Source organism: Gopherus evgoodei, chromosome 4 (assembly GCF_007399415.2).
Source record: "Gopherus evgoodei ecotype Sinaloan lineage chromosome 4, rGopEvg1_v1.p, whole genome shotgun sequence".
Lineage (NCBI taxonomy): Eukaryota > Metazoa > Chordata > Testudines > Testudinidae > Gopherus > Gopherus evgoodei.
The window spans coordinates 8750723-8773025 of NC_044325.1; the positions used below are offsets into that span (position 1 = coordinate 8750723).

Below are 22303 nucleotides of genomic sequence, written 5' to 3' on the forward strand. Positions count from 1 at the left end.
CATTGAATAACAATGAATTGCATTTCATCAAAGCAAGCTAACTAAATACAAATGCTTCTCCACGGAGAGTTGCAGCTGTTAATTGCATATCACTTTGTAGATGTGTAACGGTGTTAGGAAATTAATGTAAATCCAGCTGGCTTTTTGTTGCTAGGGCCTTGTCTACACCACAAAGTTGCAGCGCTGGTGAGGGGGTTACAGCGCTGCAACTTAGGAGGTGTACACATCTGCAGGGCATCACCAGCGCTGCAACTCCCTGTTTGCAGCGCCGGCCGTACTCCCGTTGAAACTCGGGTGTAGAGGATCCAACACTGGTGATCCAGTGCTGGTCATCAGGTATAAACACTCACCAGCGTTTTTCTTGACCTCCGTGGAATAAACAGGTATCCCAGCATACCAGAGGAAGCCTCTCTGGTAATCAAGCAGGTCTCCTTCCCCGCGGTTTGCAGGGGGGTTCGGGGAACGCGAGAGCAAACCGCGGGGAAGCAGGTCTCCTTCCCCGCGGTTTGCTCTCGCGTTCCCCTAACCCCCGTGCAAGCAGATCTCCTTCCCCGCGGTTTGCAGGGGGGTTCGGGGAACGCGACAGCACACCGCGGGGAAGGAGATCTGCTTGCACGGAGGTTCAAAAAACACCGGAGCAAACCGCTTGGGAAGGAGACCTGCTTGCAGGGGGGTTCGGGGAACACTGGAACAAACCGCTGGGAAGGAGACCTGCTTGCAGGGGGGTTCGGGGAACACCAGAGCAAACCGCTGGGAAGGAGACCTGCTTGCAGGGGGGTTCGGGGAACACCAGAGCAAACCGCTGGGAAGGAGACCTGCTTGCAGGGGGATTCGGGGAACGCGAGAACAAACCGCGGGGAAGGAGACCTGCTTCCCCGCGGTTTGCTCTCGCGTTCCCCTAACCCCCCTTGAAGCCGCCCAACAGCGCTGCAGTGTGGCCACATCTAACACCACTTGCAGCGCTGGTTGCTGTAAGTGTGACCACTCGGCAGTGCTGGCCCTATACAGCTGTACTAATACAGCTGTAACAACCAGCGCTGCAAAATTGTAGATGTAGACATACCCTAGGTGTAAGTAACGGGTTCCCAACCTGAGGGGCAGGTGCCCGAGAGAGAAGGGTGGGACCAGATTAACCCAGGCAAACATGCACTTCTGGCCCCTCTGAAGGCCAGCTAAACTAGACGCATTCACACTAACCCTACTCTGCCCAGCACAGCTGCACTAATGGTTTAGTAACCCAAGTACAGCCAGCTCGCGCTGCATGGATGTCGCTTAGTTAACCTTCCCCTTTCCAGATCAGTCAGTGACTGGCTTCTGCTGTACAGATGCTGCCCTGTTAACCCCCTGGGGTCTGTCCCTCTAGGTTTCCTGGCTGGCTCCCCTACATGGGCACTCACTGCAGCTCCCTGTACTTGTAGCCAGTCTTGAGGGGACATGGGTTGCTGGAAGCTGGCCGAGGAGGAGCAGTGCTGGCCACCCCACTGCCTGCTCAGGTTTGGCCTTGTCACACTGGGCCAGGTTGGAGTAGAGCTGCGACCCCGTGCGCCAGGTCATGATGCCACTCACTCAGATTCGGTGCATCCCCCCCACAGCCCCATTGTGACAGAGGGGCAGCCAGGCTGAATTTGAATGAGTGGCATTGTGAGCTGGGTTGCAGGACTGCTTGGGTTGGGCCCCCCCCAAATTGGGGCCCTAGGTACATGCCAGGTGTTTCTGAGCATTAATCCAGCCCTGGAGCAGGGAACCCTTTTCTGTTGTAACATACGGTCTCAGGATGGGAGAGGCTGAGAGCCACTGCGGGAAACGATTCCACTGAAGTGCAGCCCAGGGTGTGAAGCTCTGGAGCCCTTCCACAGTTCAAAGAAAGCTGCTGAGATTCCTTCCCTGTTGATCTGACACTGGCGTGTTCTCTCCTTCCCAGCTATGGCACCCCCAGAGAGAGAGGCCAGAACGTCCCTCCTGTGACGGGTTTGTGATGAGGAGAAGCTGTTGGCTGCTGAGTGCTCTGAACCTGAGGTTTCTGCTGGGTCTTGGAGCGCTGCATTGAACCACTAGAGAGAGCCCAGAACACAATGAACAAACTGAACTTCCATAATAACAGAGTCATGCAAGACCGCCGCAGCGTTTGTATTTTCCTTCCCAACGACGATTCCCTCAACATCATTATAAATGTAGGTAAACGCCTTAACCCAGGTATGTCCTGTGAATTCGTCTAGCATTGGTCTCCTAGGATGTTGTACCCGCAGCCAGCATTGTCCCGATTGCCTCAGTTTTACTGCTGGAGTCTGTCTCACTTTATCACACGCTGACACCTGTGACACAGGTGATCTCCAGGCTGCTACTTGACAGAATTATCTGCCCTGGGCAACTTTCCTTGCAATACATTGTTCAAAATTAGTTTAACGCAGGCTTGTTTTTAAGAAGTCCATTTGACACCCAGTTGCCTTACTTCTCTATGTACGTTTACATCAAACAGTGTGGAAAAGCGGTAACTGGAGGGCGTACACAAAAGCTCAGTTAGTTACTTTCATCACTTTTTTTGTAGCCTCTCCATTTTATATAAAATATATTTGATTTAGGACACAGAAAGTGTGTGTATCTAACAAATGTGTTTCTAAAAGAGGTCAGTCTTCTGTAGTTTTAAATGTATTACTCCTTTTACACTTACTCACATTTGCAGGCGCATCAGGATTTTACTCTCTGTCTCATTGGACTTGATGCTCTGAGAATTCATTCTCCGTGCACTGCTCTAGCTAAATCCAAGTGATGTCATTTTAAGTGTGAGCCATTCCTTTATGTATCATTAGAACTGGGTCCAGTTAAGCCCTCTGACATGCATGCCCAACCCCCATTGGTTTTGAAAGGACAAACAGAGAGGCAGAATGGAGCCTTTTGACAATAATATGGGTTTCTTCGCTCTTCCAAAGGGCCGGCTGGAATTTATTCTGGAGAAGGAAACCACAGTTGTTCCACTCCACAGATTAATGAGATTCTGAATGAGGAGTTGTGTGCCTGATTCCCTGTGTAAATTACTGTGCACAGTGCAGGGCAATGGAGAACCAGGCCTTTTGGGAGAACTCCAACGGGAAGAAAAACTGTACTGCAAATGACAGGAGCAGCAATGTGGGGGTCACTTTTAGTTTGCTTTATTCTTAAACTCTCGTGAGTCCTATACATTGTAATATGTGGGCTAATGGGTTTGTGACCCACAGCCCTCTACTGGCTGGAATTTGAATTGTTGGACTGTGTCATAACTAAGCCCTAGTACTGATACCAGTAAAGAAGATCCTCTTTTTAGCACAAGTGGTAAGTTTTGTCCCTTCTCAGGGACTGTGCAGAACTAAGATCCTGGGTCTTTGGGAGTTCCTAGGCCTAACACCAGCCCTCTGCACAAGATTGGTTTTCATTCTTGAAGAAGATCAGAGTTTAGTCCTTCCTGTGCAGTGCTGAGTGGCCACCACCTACAGTATAGCGACACCCTTGAGGTCCTAAGTGACACTGGATCTGTTGCACTGTAGCCAAGGCCTGTAGGTGTGAAAGGCCTTGCCTGTAGCAAACATTTTATTTTTAGAGGCAAATATTTTGTTAGACTGATATCAAAAGTAGTGACCATCTTGGCCGTCCTTTGGGAAGTTAAATGTCTGTCTCGTGCAGTGGGTAATGGGATCAGCTGGAATTTGGAGTATGCATGGTCTCCAGAATACATAATGTATATGCCTAATGTTTTACATTTCTTGGTACACACTCAAAGCTCCCATTGACCTTCAGTGGAAGCCGTGAATGTACAATGGATTCAAGATGGGGCTTGATTAAAGATTATAAAACACCTGAAGAACATATTGACAGATTCTAATTAATGTTTTCAATCCTGTGTTTTTCTGCTGCAGGTTAAAATATTGTGTCGTGAGTTACTTGTCCAGGTGTGCGACCTTCTGAGGTTAAGGGATTGTCATCTCTTTGGACTCAGCGTCATACAAAGTAAGTCTCAGTCTGAAGTTGCGTACTTCAAACAATGCTATGTCACATACAGATGCGCATCAGAAGTATCCGGGTTGCCAGGATAAGAGTAAACCTGCCACGTCATGAGTGAAAAGTTGATTAAACCACTTGAGCATTATTATAACAAGGGATGATAAATATAAAGTATTGTCCATTGTATCACGGTCCCTCTTCACCCGGAAATCCCCGTTCATTGTGTGCCCTGATTAGTGACAGGATAAGGCTCTGCTTTGGAGCTGGCTCACGCCTAAGTTCTATTTTCTTGCAGTTTTCTATATATTTTGTGTGTTCAAACAAACTGTTGTGTGCGCTCTGATATTGTCTCGTCACCAGGGAACCCAGTCAGTCCGCATTAAAGTCAGTGAGAGCTGGCTCAAGCCCCGGGTGAGCACTGCTGCTGTTAATGAGGCACTCCCACGTACTTTTATAGTTCCTGGAGTGCTGTTAAATCACCGCTTCAAAAAACAAATAATTCCTCTTTGCATGTTGAGTCAATGTGTTTTGGTGTCCTTCAAAGTCCCTCGCAGCTTTTATGCTAGATTGTTTACTTCCTTATCTGTTCACCAAGCAGCATCTCTTGGAGGGGTGTTTGCTAGGCAAATCCCGGAGTGCAGACTAACCACACAAGGCTGAAATGTCCGAGGAGTTGCAGTATGTGCGGAGTGCCATGCTGCATCAAGACCCCAATTCAGCACATAACCAAGTTGTTCAACAAAGCCCTTGAGTACATGCTTAATTCTCATCGAAGTCAATGGGGTTTAAGCACTTGCGCAATTTCTTGGCTGAATCAGGGTCTGAGGGTACATCTGCACTGCATCGTAAACCCAGGTCTGCGGGACCTGGGCTCGTGGATTCAGTCTGCATCTTGAGCTGCGTCCACACTGGACAATGACAGGGCTTGGACCTGACTCTCAGCAGGACTCTGGCTCTGACCCACCCGCCTCATGGGGTCCTAGAACCGGAGACCTGAGTGCTTGCTGAGCCGAGTCAGGATGATTTTTTTATGTGGACAGGAGGGGGACTCGGACTCGGTATGCAGTGTAGGCATACATAGAGTGCCCTGCTCTCTTCCGAAGTTACTCAGCAAGAGAAATGTAGGGGTTGGGGTTTATTTGAGAAGCTTTTACTATCCAGTGAAGACCTTGATCATGCAAATCAAATTGGGGGACTGGATCTACAGGGTTGCATTAGTTCTAAAGGCTTTGATCATTCACTTGGAGCTCCAGCCCAGAGTCTCAAGGGTATTTTGGCTCCTAACTTCTAGTGATTTCAAAACACCCTTAAGGATCTGGGCCATGCTGCCTTTCCCAGGAAAAATCCAGCTCCTGGTAGCGACTCCCATGTTTGAGATCCATTTGGCAGCGGCAGGAGTTGAGTGGGGCTCTGAAAGCAACACTTCCCCTGCATGCAATTCCGGCGAGGTCTAGTATAGAAATCCCCCATGTTGGAGGCAACACTTTTTTGAGTTAGGAAATTGTCGTCTATAATATTTAGAAAGTCCACAGACGTTCTGTTACTGGTGGTATGAGTTTCCAGCATGTGTCACTCATCACGAAGTCCCCATGATCATTCAGCTTTTTTCCTACACTTTATAGATAGGTATGTAAGGAGAGGGTCATCCTGTTTCTTGGTGTGATATGGTGGTCTTTAACAGATACCAATTAATATCCTATCTTGTGCTTTATCTGTTAGGACACTGACCCATAAGCATTCAAGATCATTTTCTTCTAAGTTATCAGTGACACAGAAACAGACAATGCCATCTTTGACATAGGGTGCCCTTCCCCCTCAGCTTTGCCCACTCACACCTTCCTAAATAGGTTATAACCACTGATTTTAATATTCAGATCATGCAAATCATCTCACTAGACTTCAATAATACCAACTAGATCAAAGTTATGCTCACAAATGAGCAATTCCAATTCCTCTTGTTTGTTACTCAGGCTCCTAGCATTGCTGTATGGGCAATTCAGGAATTTCCTCTCCATGTCCTTTGGTTCCTTGATTAATTTTGTTCTCATCTTGATTTTGTGTTGAGTGCTTATGTCATCCCTCTTTTTACCCTCCCCTTTTATTATTAATTTAACACCCTCCTGACTACTCAAGCCAGCCGATCCCTGACCTTCTGTGGGGACATGGAGAGCGTCCAGTTAGGATTACTTCCACCTCAGTAAAAGAGAAAGCAATATTCCACTTAACCAAAACTCTACGCCACTTACCTAGCCAATGGTTTGCTTGCCTTCTGGCTTCCTTTGCTCATGGGACAGGCAGAATCACAGATACGATGGCCTGGGCATGCTTCTGAGTTTCCTGAAGTGATCGACTATCTGAGATATATCCTGCAACGTGGTTTGATTAGTGCCAAATATAAACCATCACCAGTGGATCCTTGCCTGTCAGCTTCAGAAGCCTATCCGGTCTTAAAGTGACATCTCATGTCTTAGCTCTGGGAAAGCAGCACACCAACTTGTTGTCTGCCTGTCCCTTGGTGAATGTTCTTTAGATTCTTCTGAGTACTGAATCCCCAACAAGGATTATCTGTCTTCCTTGGATAGTTGGAGAACTTTGTAGGCAAGCTTAATATTCTTACAGGTTGGGCCAAGCTGCCAATCCCAGATGTGCCCTGCACATCTGTCCATTCCCTTGGAACAGCTGGATCTTGAGAGGTTTCTTCCACAGATTTCACACTGAGAACCTGGTATCGATTGGAAACTTCTAGCTCTGTGGAATTCCTCCTGGTCCTTTTCTCTCTCATGGCCACAGGCTGCCCTTCTTCATCTATCTCCAGCCACGGTGGATGCTTCTGTGACCTCTTGCTTCTGGTGGTTGCAAACCACCAGATTGCTTCTCTGACATCCTTCCTCTCCAATTCCTTGGTGGCCAGCTCCTTTCTTCCTTGAACCTGGGGTACTGGTGTTTCCCGAACTTGGCTGTCTAGAAAGTCCTCCGTGTCTCTACTTGCTCCTCCAATCCAAGAATCCTTTTCTCCAGCACAGCCACCAACATGCACTTCAGGCACAGACAGTCTCTTCTGGTTTCAGGCAGGAAAGAAAACACGGCACATGCGTTGCAGGTCACCACCATTGTTCCATGGCTGGCTATCTTGAAATCGCATATACATCTGAACCTGGAAAAAAGAGCCTTTCACATACTCTCCAAAACTCTCCTGTTAGCTGCCTCTGTTTGCAGCTCTTGAATTCGCCTAGCAAGTGACTTTCCTGTGTCACGTTTCCCTGCTTAACTCAGCTCTGCCCCTCAGGGAGTGATTAACCACTCTGGGTATGTCTATACTGCAGTTAGACATCTGTGGTTGGCTCATGCCAGCTGGCTCCGGCTAAGGGGGCTGTTGAATTGTGGTATAGACGTTCCAGGCTCAGGCTGCAGCCCGGGCTCTGGAACCCTTCCAGGGTCTCAGAGCCTATCCTGCAATTCAAGCCCAAATGTATACACTGCAAATAAACAGCCCCTTAGCCTGAGCCCCGTAAGCTTGAGTCCGCTAGCCCAGGGCCAGCTGCGGGTTTTTACTTGCAGTGTGGACATACATACCCTCAGACTTCAAATGGGGGGGTTGAACAAAGCAACAGGGATGTTACTGTCCCTTTTGATAAGAGTAAGCACAATAAATATTTCTTATAGTGCTGTAGTTATATAGAAAGCAAGAACGTGCTGCCACACTGCATAGTCATTGGCTTCTACCTGTGAGGGCTAGTTCTTGCAAGGAATCTTGCAAGGAAGAAAGATGCTTCTAGAACCTCTCGGGCATGAGAAAGATGAGGATATGGAATATTCGCCAATGCCATGGATTTGTTGTTTATGCTAGAGAGTGTTTAAATAATACTGCATTTTCTTCTTTTGAAATATATTTGGGAGCTTGTGTAACTGTGGATGTGAGATTTTTATAGTATGTTTTTTAAAAGAAATCTTGGGGAACCATTTGCATTCTCCTTTCTTATCCCTACCCTTTCTAATGCAGACAATGAGCATGTGTATATGGAATTGTCACAGAAACTCTACAAATACTGCCCAAAGGAATGGAAGAAAGAAGCTAGCAAGGTATGACTGTGAGTTGGGTTGAGAGGGGCCAGTTATTTCCTCTCTACAGAGTCAGCATTTCACATAGCTGGAGCTGTTGCACCTTAGGGGAAGGTTTGAAGGGTGCATAATTTATAAGACGAAGAAGAAAAATTGAAGCATTCAAAATTAACTAAAAACGAATCAGCTGTTACTGATGAGAGTGGCACAGCATGCTCAAAAAGACTTCTTAATGTGTGTCCCACTCTACCTGCAAAACAAGAGGGGATCTGAAGTTCTCATTAATCATTAAGTGATTTATAAATGAATAACTTGAGAAAATAAAGATTACCTACATGGCAGTTGAATACTGCTGGATTGCAGGATGTCTGGAAGGCTAAATTACGGAATATTTGGGGAAACCTGGGAACTACATTAGGACCCCAGAGCATTAGCCCTCATGATCACCGGCAGATCTGTCAAAACTAGTCAATCCATATACCAAGCTCTGAGGTAGGAGATGTCAGACAAGAATGGTTAGGGGATGGATTCTTGTAATTAGAGACAACAGGTCACTGAAAGGAAAGCAGTGGGGGTGAGTGTGAGTTGAATCTCTACAGAAAAGTTCCAACCTAGACAGATTCTATGGCATCCCTTCTAGGTTGTAGATAACAAGGAGAAATGCATTAAAATAACAAACTCCAAACACAACACTGGTATCTGTGTTGTCCCCCACCCCTCCCCTTTACTGCTACTAGAAACTACTTTTCTAAAAAATTCACAGGAATCTTGCGGCGGGGGTTCAAAACAACATGAATTTTTCCTCTTAATTTTTTTGCAGAATTTTCCTCAGAATTCCCCCTTGCCCATTTTTGAAATCCAGTAACTGTTGAACACAAAACCTTTTCTGCTTTGAAATGGAAACTGAAGCTTTCTCATTTTGAGAAATATCCTCCCCTGTAACTAACCTGGCCATATGAAATTGGCAACTCAGAAAAAGATGCATGAAAAATGAAGGGATAAAATATATCAAATAGCCAACAGGGTAAATATTTTTCCCTTGGAAGTTTTCCAAAAAAAGGAATATTTTGAAAACTTCAGAACATTTTTGTGAAAAATGTCCAATTTAGAAGAAGAGCCAGACTTTGATCTACATTGTTGCACTAGCTCCACCTTCTCTGGTTTTGTGGATGTGGTGGTCATGATAAATTTTGCACTGAGAGAACCTGATACAGGACATCAAATATTGCATTATCTTTCTGATTTCACAGCAAACGTTGCAAAAAATTACATTCTCAATGGTTTCTTTATGTCTTCTGTGGAAGGAACTCTGAATATTTTCTTTCCATTGCAGGGCATTGACCAGTTTGGTCCCCCGATGATTATCCACTTTCGAGTGCAATATTATGTGGAAAATGGCAGACTGATCAGGTAAGGGGAAAATATTCCAAAGAATGCCTTTTTGCACCAAAAGATGCTGTGGTGTTAATGGAAAAAATAGAAAATATCTTGGCTTATTCCTTTTTGGTTAGAGTTCATTGCATGTATTGTAATTTTGTCATAGACCCTCAGTAACAGCGGATTGCTAGAAAAAATTATTTGTAACTAGCCTTTACTCAGTCAATTTCATATTTCTATCCTTATAAAGATTAACATTAGCAAAGTGCTCCTCTGTGGCTGGTCTGAGTGGGGAGAAATTGTTTTGTTTTTTACTTTAGCAAAATACAGTAAGTCTTTTCTGATATAGTTTGAGCAGGTTGGTTTATAACTTGTTGTATTTTTCCATTGTATAGCAAAAAGCAGACAGAATTCAGCTTCTGTTCAATTAACAATCTATGCCACCGAGCCAAACTTTCCAAGAAGAAGGGTGATGTGGCTCATCCCAAAAATGCATGTACCCGTGATCGGGCCTGCTTTTTACTATAGCAGCACGTGCACAAGCTAGTATTGCCGCAGCTATCCGTTTGCTTGTTGTATAGCCTCCTCTATCCTATTAGCCAATGTGTGCCTGCAGTTGGATGTGCATATTTGTGTGAGCAACTTCTGCACAACCCCTACCTCTTGGAAATTGGGGTAAGTAAGTCCTTGATCACCGGGGCTACTGAGATGTGTAAATAAGCCCGTTTGCAAGGTCTGAGTCTGTGTGAGATCAGACTGTTACCCGAAGATGTCAGGAATAGGTAAATAAAACTGCAATATATTCCTCCTGTTAAGCTAGTCGCTGGTTAGAAATATGGTAGAGTCTCTTCCAGCACAGGTCAGGGCTGAGCTGTTTTCAAGTATTTTACTTGCCAACCGTAAGAGGGACTGGCTAGCAGCTTCAGTCCTGGAGGTACAAGAAAGGTGGAGAAGTACTGTGATTGTGTTTAGGGTTTGCAGACTACTGGGAATAGCTATTTTAATTCGAGTGGGAAATTGTTCACTAAAGAAAACACAGGAAAATGACTAAGAACCTGAATCAGTTATGCATTGTTTACATGAACTTTTCACTGTATTTATATAGATGGGCAATCCCCTGTCCTTTGCACAGGCAGTACCCAAACAGATGTGTGCACAACAGAAAACCTTGACCTAGGAATTCTTTAGTGGTGACTTCCTCTGTTACGATAGGATTGTATGGTGATCATGTAGTTTCTCTAGGGTAGGGTTACTGTACGTCTGAGTTTTCCTGGACAATGCTTCTTGTTTGATCCTCTGCTGTCTATCCAGGCGGATTTTTCAAATAGGAGGCAATGTCCCGTGTTTTTTGTGTAGCAAACATTGCAGATCCAGAAAGACCCCCAATTGGTCCACTTCCCGATAGGTCCCTCCCCTGCATCCTCTGCATCTGATTGGTCCTTTGCAGCTGCTGGATGCTGCCCATCCAGGCCCCAGCTCCCAGCCCTGGGATGGGGAGAGCCCCACAGGGAGGGCATTGACTGACAGCCATCACTGTGTACTGGGTCTGCGCCAGCCACCATGAAAGGGAGCACCACTGCCCACCACCTCAGGAGTGAGGCCCCAGGTCCGAGCTCCTTAATAACGTGCAGGTGAACGTAGAGCCATTAAAAGATGCTAGCTCAGTCAGTAGCAACCTCCAGACCTGAAGGATCCCCAGTCTCAGTGCATGGCAGGGCATCCTCCGCACGAGCCTGTGTCTCACTGCTGCTCCTTGGACCTGACCCTCTTCCCCTGGCAGCACAGCTCCCTCCTTGCAAGGAGAGGTAAAAACCAGGGACAGAGCTAACATTACAACAAGCACCTGGCTGCACCAGACACCCCTATCCCTTTCCTCTCATACCTGCCCAGTGTGCACAGATGTAAGGGTGCCTGTGCCTCCTGATCCCCACTGTCCTGTGCTCAGGCAAGACCTGCCTGTACTCAGCCACCCAGAGATACCATGGGGAGGGGAGGAAAGCAGGTGCTATGAGATGCCTACTGGAGCAGTGGATGAGATGGGTCTGGGGGGCAGCTAACTTCTGAGTAAGTTGAGGAGGGACATGGGAATCAGGCAGGATCCCTAGCTCCAATTCCTTCCCTAAGCTGTCCCCACCACATCAGTGCCCATAAGCGGCCGTCCTGCTCCCCCAGCTCCTCCCTGCAATCCCCAGCCTCCTTTCTCAGCATCCTTGCTGTGCACTTCTGAATCAGCTGAGAGTTCTGCCCAAGCCTCAGCTCCCTCCCTGCACTGGCGGGCCCCACCTCCCCGCTGCTGTCTCCTCAGATGCCCTCCCGTGAGTGTCCTTCATGACAGCACCTCATGCTAGCTGCCTCGCTGGGTCAGAGTCCCAGGCAGAGCCTCTGAGGTGTATTGAAGGCTGGAGACTCTGCCCCTGCCCTCTAGCTGGGAGCTCTGAGATGGGGCTGGTGAAGAATGTAGCCTGGAGGCGCATTTGACCCCTGTGTAGCTTCCCAGCGCTCCTAGACACCTGTCGCCCCAGCGTTTGGAAATGACTTTGTTTTGCAGGGGGAAAGGTGCTGGAGGTGGCAGCGTGCTGCTGAGCAGCCTGGTCTGCATCAGGGACCCGTGGTCCGTGGGGCAGGTTCGTTCTGTCGTGCATGCACTCACGGTTCTGCTTTTCTTCTCTCTTCACAGTGACAGAACAGCCAGGTACTATTATTACTGGCACCTGAGAAAACAAGTGCTGCATTCCCAGTGTGTGCTGCGCGAGGAGGCCTACTTCCTGCTGGCAGCCTTCGCGCTGCAGGCCGACCTGGGGAACTTCAAAAGGAACAAGCACTATGGGAAATACTTCGAGCCGGAGGCTTACTTCCCTGCATGGGTACGTGCCATGGGCTGTGCCATCTCATGTGCCTCCGTGTGCATGACTGCCTTCTTCCCCCGCTCATTTCCAAAGGCGGAGGGAACGCGACATGCATTGGGACAAGAAATACCGTAAATGGGAGCTTGGTAGGGGAGGGGGAACCCAAGTGGTCGTAGCTGCCAGTAGCATCATTTTGATCCACTCCACGTGGCAGGATCCCGCGTCAGGGCAGGGGGGAAGATGGGTATGTTTGTGCATAGTGGGAAATGCATGCTGGGCAAGTGAGTGGGCTCATCGTAGGGTCTGAACGCAGATGCTGTGCTTGGGCGTCAGGGTTGCGGTGTTTCTCCTTCATCACAGTGCTTGCTGTTTGTTATCTGAAGACGCCTAGAGGGGATTATGTGCCAGGGTGGCCTATGGTAGCAGGGGGCTGGACTTGACCAAGAAGATCCCTGCCTGGCCTATGTTCCTGTTACGTTCAGTGCACTCAGATTTCCGGAGAGAGGGAAGGGCTCTCGGCAGCGAAACTGGAAAGGCCTGCGGAGTAAGCCACGGGCTGGTGGGAACTCGGCAGCACACAGCTGGGCCAGGTAGCCCAAAGCAAGGGCCTGCTTCCCCCAGAGCTGCAATGGATGGACTAGAGTCTGTGTACGGATAGTAATAGTGAGTGGTGTGGGCTGCAGGGATGGCGAAGCCAGGCTGTGCACTCAGCATGTGCACACTTGGGTCCTCTGTACCCGCACACACCCCATTGCCCTGCAGGGTCAGCTGGGCCTGTGCTGAGCTAGCCAGTTCTTGCTCCACCACCCAGCCATCGCTGGACTGCCAGAGCTCCAGATCTGAGTCCTTGTTTCTCCTGCCCTCAGCACAGCTGCTCGTGTGTCCCTCCAGAGGTAAAGGAAGCAGCCCTGTGTGCTGAGAGGGGCCGTTCGGCCCCAGCTCATTTGAGGCCTCTGGTGGGTGGGAGGTTTGTGTGGTTCTTCGACTTTCTAGAGAGAGTGAGTTGTCCCCTTCTGCACTCTGCCCATCACCGCCCGCATAGCTCCTGGGTCGCGCTCCTGTCTTCACGTGGGAGTGGCAGGTGCTGTTAAGACCATACTCTGACAGTAGGTGCAAGTGGTCCATTTCCTGCTGTATTGTTGGTTCACCTGGAGCCTGTGACTGTAGTGTGGCTAGCTGATAGGTGGTGGTGTCGTTATTGGGTAAGATCCATGCAGGACACACTTAGGAGGAGGCTGCAGCCCTGCCTTGGAGATTTTTACAGTCTGTAAACTGTGCGACCATGGAAGGTCTGTCCAGAGCAGAGAGTCCCCAGTGGTACTACAGGACCAGCATAATCTACAGATGAGATTGTGCCACCCAGCTGGAAATCCACACCCTGAATTTGTTTTAATGGGTTTTAAATTGTACATAAGGAAGCTACAGAAATGTATCTCGCTCAAGCCTGCCCACCTCCTGGCCCAGCTGTTTCCTCTGGCGGCCCCCTTCCTTCATGGCCATGGCGCAAGCAGTGTGAATCTTCTTCTCCTTTCTCTGCATCGCTCCCCGCAGCAGAAGCCAGCTGGGGTGTACGTAACCAAAAGTCAAGATGGGGCCAGCCTTTGTCCTGCACCAGAGAACAGGTGTGAAGTTCAAGGGACGCAGCCAACGTGTGAGTCGTGTTTCAGTCCTCGAATGTTGTCATACCGGCAGCAGCTGCAGTTACCAGAGTGCAGTTGCTGAGAGATGCTGGTGCGGAAAAAGTCATCGCTCTCCATTTAGTCAGTGGGTTTTTACACAGCACCTTGTGTATAGTCAGTTTCACTGTTTTCTCCTTTAGAAGCCCTGGTCCAGAAAAGCCCTTAACTTTTAAGTATGCAAGCGGCCCACTGGGACTTCTCCGGTGCTTAAATTAAGCACGGGCTTAACTGCATGTATGGAGGGGGCCCTTAGTCAGTTTCCCCTTTGCTGAAAAGGCTAATAAACATCAGCAGGGGAGCACCAATGCCTTCATAAAACCCTGCGAGGGTGATTTTTAAATGCCAAGTGATACTGTTTAAAGGGAGCTCTACCAGAAAGAGGTTTTTTTTAATTATTATTTAGTTCACGCAAATTGTTATGAACATGTCAGGCTCGTGGCCTTTTTAGCAGTTCTTTGGGATTCTTCATGGCTCTTCTGCTGCATCCAACCTGCATGTATCATGCACTTGAGTCTTGCGAACCCTTATGCACATAGGTAACTTTACTCCTGTGCATGTTCGCAGGAGCGGGGCCTTACTTTGATTAGTGCACAGACTGTTATTTCTCTTTGTCTGTGGGTTAATGTGGCCACTTGCCGTCTCCGATGTGCTTTGCTGGCTGGTTGTGAGCTTTTGCTGCATGTTAAAACACTCCAGATGACATCCTCTAGTGAAGACATGAGTGCACTCACAGTGTAGGCTAATTACACACTTAGAGCAGGGTTGAGCCAGTGTTTCCATTTCAAACCTCCTATTTCAGGAGCTTACATCTCACCTGGTTTGAAAGTGCATCAGGATGGAACAGTGTATCCAAGCCTTCAGCCCAGCTGGGAGTTCTTTAAACTTTAAACCCTTTATAGAACTGTCAGCCTGCAGACAAATGAGCTCTTTTCTCGCTGTCCTTGCTCCCTTGAAAATGAACAGAAGTGATATGTAACCCATCTGCAACACCTGACAAGTGTAAACTGTCACACGGCAGCCATTAACTAATCGCTTATGTGCCACAACTGTAACAATCCCATTTTACACTTAGGGAAACTGAGGCAGGTAAGTAGTGACACTCAAGGCCATATAGTGACTAAAAGGCAGAGCTCAAGGCTGCCTCTCCCTGGGCCGCTTCCTATCCTCCACCACCCACCCAAAGCCTTGAAGTCTGAGGCAAGGTAATAAAGGAAATGCAAATAGCAGTAGCTGCAGCCCCACAAGGCTCAGCAGGCAGGCATTTCTCCCAGCGAATGGTTTCTGCCGCACCCTCCCTCAGGAGCTCTCTGGGTCGGTCTCTGCCCTGCCCTGTCTGGCCCCTTCTGAGTTGTCTGGTTCCCTTTTAAGCTCCGCCTCCAACTGAGGCCCACCATGGAGGGATAGAGGGGTGGAGTTTAGGGTGACCAGATGTCCCGATTTTAAAGGGATAGCCCTGATATTTGAGGCTTTTTCTTATATAGAAGCCTATTACCCCCCCCACACACACACTGTCCCGATTTTTCACATTTGCTGTCTGGTCACCCTAGTGGAGTTGTCTGGACCCAGAGCTGTTCCTTAACCCCTTCAGTTCTGGAGTGGGGTTTATACACCTCGTCACTATGCCCCCACTGTACCACTGCTGTACGTCTGTCCTGAACAGAGGGCAGTATGGCAAGCAGAGCTCTTCACAATGGCTTTTCATGAAAATGGAAACTTCCATGGGAAATATTCCATTTCGATGCCTTTTGGTGAGGGCAGGCGGGAGGTTCATTGAGGGATGAAAAATTTTCAGCAACTATCTCGAATCCTTCTCAGAGCCCTTCCCCACACCCCATCAATACGTCAACGTCCTTTCTGAAGTGTGGATACCACAGCTGGACGCAGTGTTGCAGTAGTGGCCTCGCTCGTGTCATTTGCAGTGTTAACACCTACCTGCTGCTAGTCAATGTGCCCCTGCTTATGCTTCCAAAGTTTGCATTTGCTCTTCGGCCATCACCCTGGAAAATCATCTTCAGCTGCTGTCCACCCTGACCATCAAGTGACTCGTTGGTGTCAATGGTTTTGCAGTAGCCATTGGATGTTAAAGATGTAGGCACTGTTGTCCCTGTTGATTGCTGACTTTATTCTCTTGAACAGAGCTCACTGGTATTGGCCAACTCCCGGTTTAGCTGAAGAGTAAATACTTTGTTTTCTTAGCCCAGAGTCGCTGCATGTCCCTCACAGCATCTAAAAAATCACTTCAGAAAGTTTTTAGTACACTGGGGTGTACTTAAATGGGTGGAATTTAGCCAACTGGTTTCATAACCGGATGCTGAAATGCTTGACGATCCCAGCCTTAAAGCATTACCATGGAGCCTAAGGGAGTTAGGCACTCAGTTCACATGGAGTTTTAGTGGGATTTGGGGGGTTGCCTTTGAAATCGCTAGCCAAAAATGGAAGTAACAATCTGCTTTTGGGGAGTCAGTCCCATTTCTTGCACACTAGGATAATCCTGCTGCAACTTTGTGAGTTCCCAAGAGCTTTGTTAACGAGTAGGTCACTCTGTGCTTGTAGGTGCTTTGTCCTTTTTCTTTGTTAGGAACGGGCCAATAACCTGTTTGAAAACTGGTCGTGAATAGTTGTCTGTAGTGGATCACTATACTTCTCTTTGTGAACACTAAGGCCTTGTCTACTGTGATAGACCCAGGCCAGCTGGGAACAGCAGAGTAGTAGAAGGGAGATATACTGGCCACTGGATATGCAGTTTTCTATTCTCTGAGTGACCAGAGCAGGGGCTGCTCCAGACTAATGAAAACACCTGACTCCAATTAACCTGCTAAGAGTCAGGTGAGGCTGTTAAGCACCAGACTCTAATTAAGGCCCCTCTGATGCTATAAAAGGGCTCACTCCAGTCAGGCCAAGGGGAGCCAGGGAGTCAGAGGAGAGGAAGTGCATGCGAGGAATTGGGAGCAAGAGACACAAGAAGCCGAGAGTGAGTAGGCATAGTGCTGGAGGACTGAGAAGTACAAGCGTTATCAGACATCAGGAGGAAGGTCCAATGGTGAGGATAAAGATGTTGTGAGGAGGCCATGGGGAAGTAGCCCAGGGAGTTGTAGTTGTCATGCAGCTGTACCAGGAGGCACTCTAGACAGCTGCAATCCACAGGGCCCTGGGCTGGAACCTGGAGTTGTCATAACTTTCCTACTCAGATCTGAACCTTAGAGTTCAGAACATGAGAAGCTAGCATGAAACCTCCAAACTTAATTACCAGCTTGGATCTGATATCGCTGCCACCAGCCAGAAAAATTCCAGTGTCTGGCTCACTCTGGTCTCCCCAAAACCTTCCCTGGGGAACCCCAAGACTCAGCTGCCCTGAGTCTCACCACAAAGGGAAATAACCCACTTCCCTTCCCCCTCTTTACCTCCTCCCAGATTTCCCCGCCCTGGGGACCCTAGGATATTCAAGTCCTTGAAACACAAGTACTGAGAGATCAATCTCTCTCACCCCTCACCCAGAGGGTATGCAAAGTCAGGCTTAGTAAATCTAACACAAAGAGATTCTCTCTTCCCCCCTGTCTTCTTCCTCCCACCAACTCCCTGGTGAGCTGCCGACTTAATCCCCTTGAGCCCCCACTAAAAAAAAAAAATCCAACAGGTCCTAAAAAGAAAGCTTTATATAAAAAGAAAGGAAAAGACATAAAAATGGTCTCTGTATCAAGGTGACAATATACAGGGTCAATTGCATAAAAGAAAAAATGAATAAACAGCCTTATCCAAAAAGAATACAATTTAATACATTCCAGCAACTACACACATGTAAATACAAAAAAACAATATAAACCTATTGTCTTCCTATCCTTGTACTTACAACTTGGAAACAGAAGATTAGAAAACTTGGAGATAGAGAGATCACTCCCAGAGCTGAGAGGGTCACCGAACCAAGACAAAGAACTCACACCCAAACTTCCCTCCATCCAGATTTGAAAAAGTCTTGTTTTCTGATTGGTCCTCTGGTCAGGTGTTTGGTTCCCTTTGTTAACCCTTTACAGGTAAAAGAACATAACCCTTAGCTATCTGTTTATGACAAGAGGGTAGGCCCAGGTTCCCCCCAAAACCTCCCAACTCCTAATCAAACACAGGAGGAATTGACCTGGACAGTGGCTTCTACCAGAGGGGAAGGTCTCTGGGCTGTCTCCTGACCCACAGGGTAAATCTGTGAGGCGAGCAAATCCACCAATAAGCGCTGGACCCGCCAGGGTAGAGGAGGAACTTTGTCACACTACACAAGGAAAGGTTTGCTAGTACAGCTATATTGGTAAATCCTCCGAGTGGAGATGTAGCTTATAAAAGTTCTTTTGCTGGTATAACTATACCACTTCCCCAAACAAACTGCATTGTATCACCAAAAGGACTTTTTTGCTGCATCTACACGAGGGCTTTTTCTGGCGGTTAGGAGTGTAGGGTTTTTTTGTACTTAACCAACACAGTTGGTTAAATGAGGCCGAAGGGCAAAGCTCTTCTTCAGATCCACACATGCTTATCTCTGACCATGGCTCTCAAAGTGAGCAACATCCAAGTGAAGTGCTCAGCTGGTACTGTTTAGATTCTGCTAAATACCTAAGTAGACTTTCTGAGAGACTCGCCTGCTTCCCTGTCTCAGAGGGCAGGGCTCAAGAACAGCCCTTCTCACTATGATATTTATCCACATTTTACCACCTGAAAATTGATTAATGAAGTCCTTTCTAGGAGCACACATTGGGCCACATCTTGCTGCCAGTGAAATAACTGACAGCTTTCTTGGAGGTGGAGTCTATGGAGAGTGGCTGTATCTCTGCATACAAATACTGAATGATTGTTAATGTAAAGATCTCTGTGCAAATGTTCACATCCAGAGAATCTTGTGTGCACTGTGAACATCATGGAAGAGTTGAACTTAATAAGAATAGAAAATGAAAACACACACCTCCCTACTCCTGTGTTTTAGCCTCTCTTTGCCAGAGGATGTTGTGAAGGCCAAGACTATAACAGAGTTCAAAGAAGAACTAGATAGGTTCATGGAGGACAGGTCCATCAATGGCTGTTAGCCAGGATGGACAGGGATGGTGTCCTAGCCCCTGTTTGCCAGAAGCTGGGAATGGGTAACAGGGGATGGATCACTTGGTGATTACCTGTTCATTCCCTCTGGGGGCACCTGGCATCAGTGGCGAAGCCAGGTTTTAGCATCAAGGGGGAGCGAACATGTAAAAAAAGGCGCCACCTGCCGCGAAGAAAAAGAAAAATCCCAGCTGACCCGGAGCGGCTGAAGGACCCGCCGCCGAAGTGCCACCGAAGACCCGGAGTGCCGCTGGGTGAGTAAAAGTTAAAGGTGCCACTTTTCTGGTCAGTGGAAGCAGCCACTCCTCCTGCTCGCCCCCAGCTGCGCTACTACCTGTCACTGGCCACTGTTGGAAGACAGGACACTGGGCTAGATGGACCTTTGGTCTGACCCAGTCTGGCCGTTCTTATGTTCTAACTGTTCTATATCCATATGTCTTAGTCCAGCCTCTGAAATTGCAGAGGATAAAACCCACTACTCAGCATGAATATAGCCACTTATAATGGCCACTAATCTAAGCTGATCTTCTAGAATTTCAGGCTGTCGGGGTGATACGTTGTGAGAAAACAATACCATTTTATTATGTTGTTAGGTCAAATTCTGCCTTGAACTTACCTCTCTGAAACTCCATTGGCTAGTGAGACTGTATAGGTGAACGGGAGAGTGACGGAACAAAATGGGGTTTCTTCCCCAAAATGTCCAAGGGCTTGGCGCAAATTGCCATAGGCATGTCATTGAAGTGGAAGGTGTGTCTGTCTCTCTCAGACTTGATCTGTGCTATGAAGTTCTGCTAGCACGGCAGTTAGTTAAGCTTGTGAAAAATTCACACACATCCCCAAGCTGTCAGAGCGCCTACTGTAGGCACATCCAAGCTGGAGGAAGAGTGCTTTTGCCGGTGTAGCTAACGCTGGGCGGGACTTTGGTCTTGGTATTGTATCGACAGATGTGGCTGCAGTAAGGGGCTGTGCCAGCCTAGCACGCATACTGTGGAGTACATCATGCTGGCAGTGCTGTGAGACAGCGTGGTGACCATCTGCCGCTGAAAAGCAGGTGCATGGCTGGCCTCGAATGCCACAGTCTCTTATTGCTGGTTTTCGGGGACCTAACCTCTTGGAGAAGAGAGCCCGTGCTTGACATTTCATCATGATGGAGCTGTTTGATGATTTCAGGATCATCAGTCAGGTCGTTTGTTGAGGCTCAGCATCCTGCAGCAGAAGCGCCAATGATGTTCTGGTAATACTCCCACTACATCTGGCAGCCAGAATGAATGAAGAAAGCGGCAATCCTCCAGGGCAGCGATGTTGGACCTAGTGGTTGGAGTGTGGGTCTGGGAGTAGGGAGTGTTCTATTCCCAACACTGCCTGTTAACCCCTCCATTCCTGCTTCCACATCTGCAAAATGGGGGTCATCAGTAGCTGCCTGCATCAAGGCTGTGACTGTTCAGGGCCATGGAAGTGCCAAGTATTGTTATAATTGAGTGGAAGCCCAAGGCAAGTGGCTCACTTGGTTAAACGCTGCATTCTACATGGTTCAGAAGGGAGCTCGGAGCCTTTCCACAGCCAGGGTCTGGGCTTTGCAAATGTGCTTTTGTGATTGGGAGGAATTTCAGCCCTGTGTAGGATCAGATCCACTGAGGAGTAATAGCCCCCTCCCATTGGCTAAGCGCTGTGCAAACCCTGACTAATGAATCCTTGCGACAACCCCCTGTGCTGAGCTCCTGAGAAAATCTGGCCCAATTGTGGGAGCTGAACTTTTCTGAAAAGCTGTGGCCTGACCCAAAGCATGTTGGAGTCGGGGGTTGGGTCTCTGTTGACTGGTGCACTTTGCACTGGACCCTGTGTGCTGCCTTGCTCTCCCCACCACCCCAGAGCTTTTAGAAACCTCCCCTGGCAAGTGGTTCCTCTACCCTCGGCAGAAGAGAGGTTTAAGGACACCTGGCCCAGGAGAGAGGGAGAGCAGGTCATCCTATAGATATTATAGCATTAAAGGCCAGGAGGGCCCATTAGATCGGCTAGTCTGACCCTCTCCGGGGCACAGGCTATGCAGGGGCCTGCATCATCATCTGTCCGACTGCAGACAGGTGGAGGGCGAGGCCCAGGCAGTGGTGGGGAAAGGCTAGCAAACTGTGGCGGTTTCCTTCCTATATCTCCGGGGCACCCAGTGCTGCAGCCACCCTTTCCCTGGCAGTCCCTCTGGGAGCAGTGCCACTGGTGCGTTATCCCTAAGGTGGGGGCTGGGTCTCTTTGCCCACATCCAGCTCTGGGCAGCTGAAGGTGAAATAAAGCCTGCTGAGCCAGGGAACTTGCTTGGCAGCACTGTGGGGAGGAGGCTGTTACGCCCCAGTCTGTCTTTAAAAGTCTGGACAGTGGATCTGCTTTAATACTTCGCTGTTGCGTATGATTTTGTTTCCTCGGTGCTAAGTAACAGCTCCTTAGCTGTGCTGTGCTAGCGGGAGGAGCTCAGTGGCTTCCCAGTGTTGCCGGTTCAGCTGCAGAACATGGTGACAGACGGTAGCCGGAAGGATGGGCAGTAGCCTGTGGCTTAGGAGACCAGGGTTCCCTTCCCTCCTCTGACACAGACTTCTTGTGTGAGCCTGGGCAAGTCACTTATTCTCTCTCTGCTGCTGTTCCCCATAGGGACATTAGCCCTGCCTTGCCTCACAGGGGAATTGTGAGGTGCTCAGATATTGTGCAAATATCTGAGAGCAATAGACTAACAGGTGGTGCAATAGGTCATCACCCCACATGGAAACCTAACTTTAAAAAAATAGTTCCTGTTTTCCTGCCTCTCAGAAGCAGCAGGCCAGTTGCAGGCTGCTGCTTTCGTCCCAAGAGCAGGCACTGACTGGTGTCTCTTGATTTTCTTCTAACAGGTGCTGACAAAGAGAGGGAAAGACTACATCGTAAAGCACATTCCAAACATGCACAAAGATCAGTTTGCACTCACAGCCTCCGAAGCACATCTTAAATATATTAAGGAGGCAGTCCGGCTGGACGATGTCGCTGTTCATTACTACAGATTGTATAAGGTGAGAGAGGGCAGCAGATCTGCAGGGCAGATGATATGCTTTTGATTTGGGGTGCTTTTTATTAAAGAGGACAGCTGTTTGAATAATTTCTAGCATGCCTTGGGAAGTGCTGCATTAGAGATGTCACTTGATCGTTATCATGGATCAGTCTTAGAGGCAGATCAATGATGCACTTAACTCCAAGAGGCCGGATATTGCTGCTTTTTATAGTACTTTTTATTTTTAAAAGTTAAGAGGAGACAAGATGAAAAGCAGGCATAATATACCG

The 22303-nt window shown here is 48.2% G+C and overlaps 1 protein-coding gene across 6 annotated transcripts in view; it reads left to right on the top strand.

Annotated features, from left to right (window-relative positions):
• FRMD6 (FERM domain containing 6) overlaps positions 1-22303 on the top strand; it is a 75956-nt gene that overhangs the window by 32871 nt on the left and 20782 nt on the right. For all 6 annotated transcript variants that reach the window (XM_030562864.1, XM_030562865.1, XM_030562863.1 and 3 more), the window contains 6 exons: positions 1922-2171; positions 3888-3978; positions 7973-8052; positions 9365-9441; positions 12086-12272; positions 21880-22035. In XM_030562864.1, the coding sequence (XP_030418724.1) occupies positions 2073-2171; positions 3888-3978; positions 7973-8052; positions 9365-9441; positions 12086-12272; positions 21880-22035 (690 nt within the window). In that variant the 5' untranslated portion in view covers positions 1922-2072. The remainder of the gene's footprint in view (positions 1-1921; positions 2172-3887; positions 3979-7972; positions 8053-9364; positions 9442-12085; positions 12273-21879; positions 22036-22303) is intronic.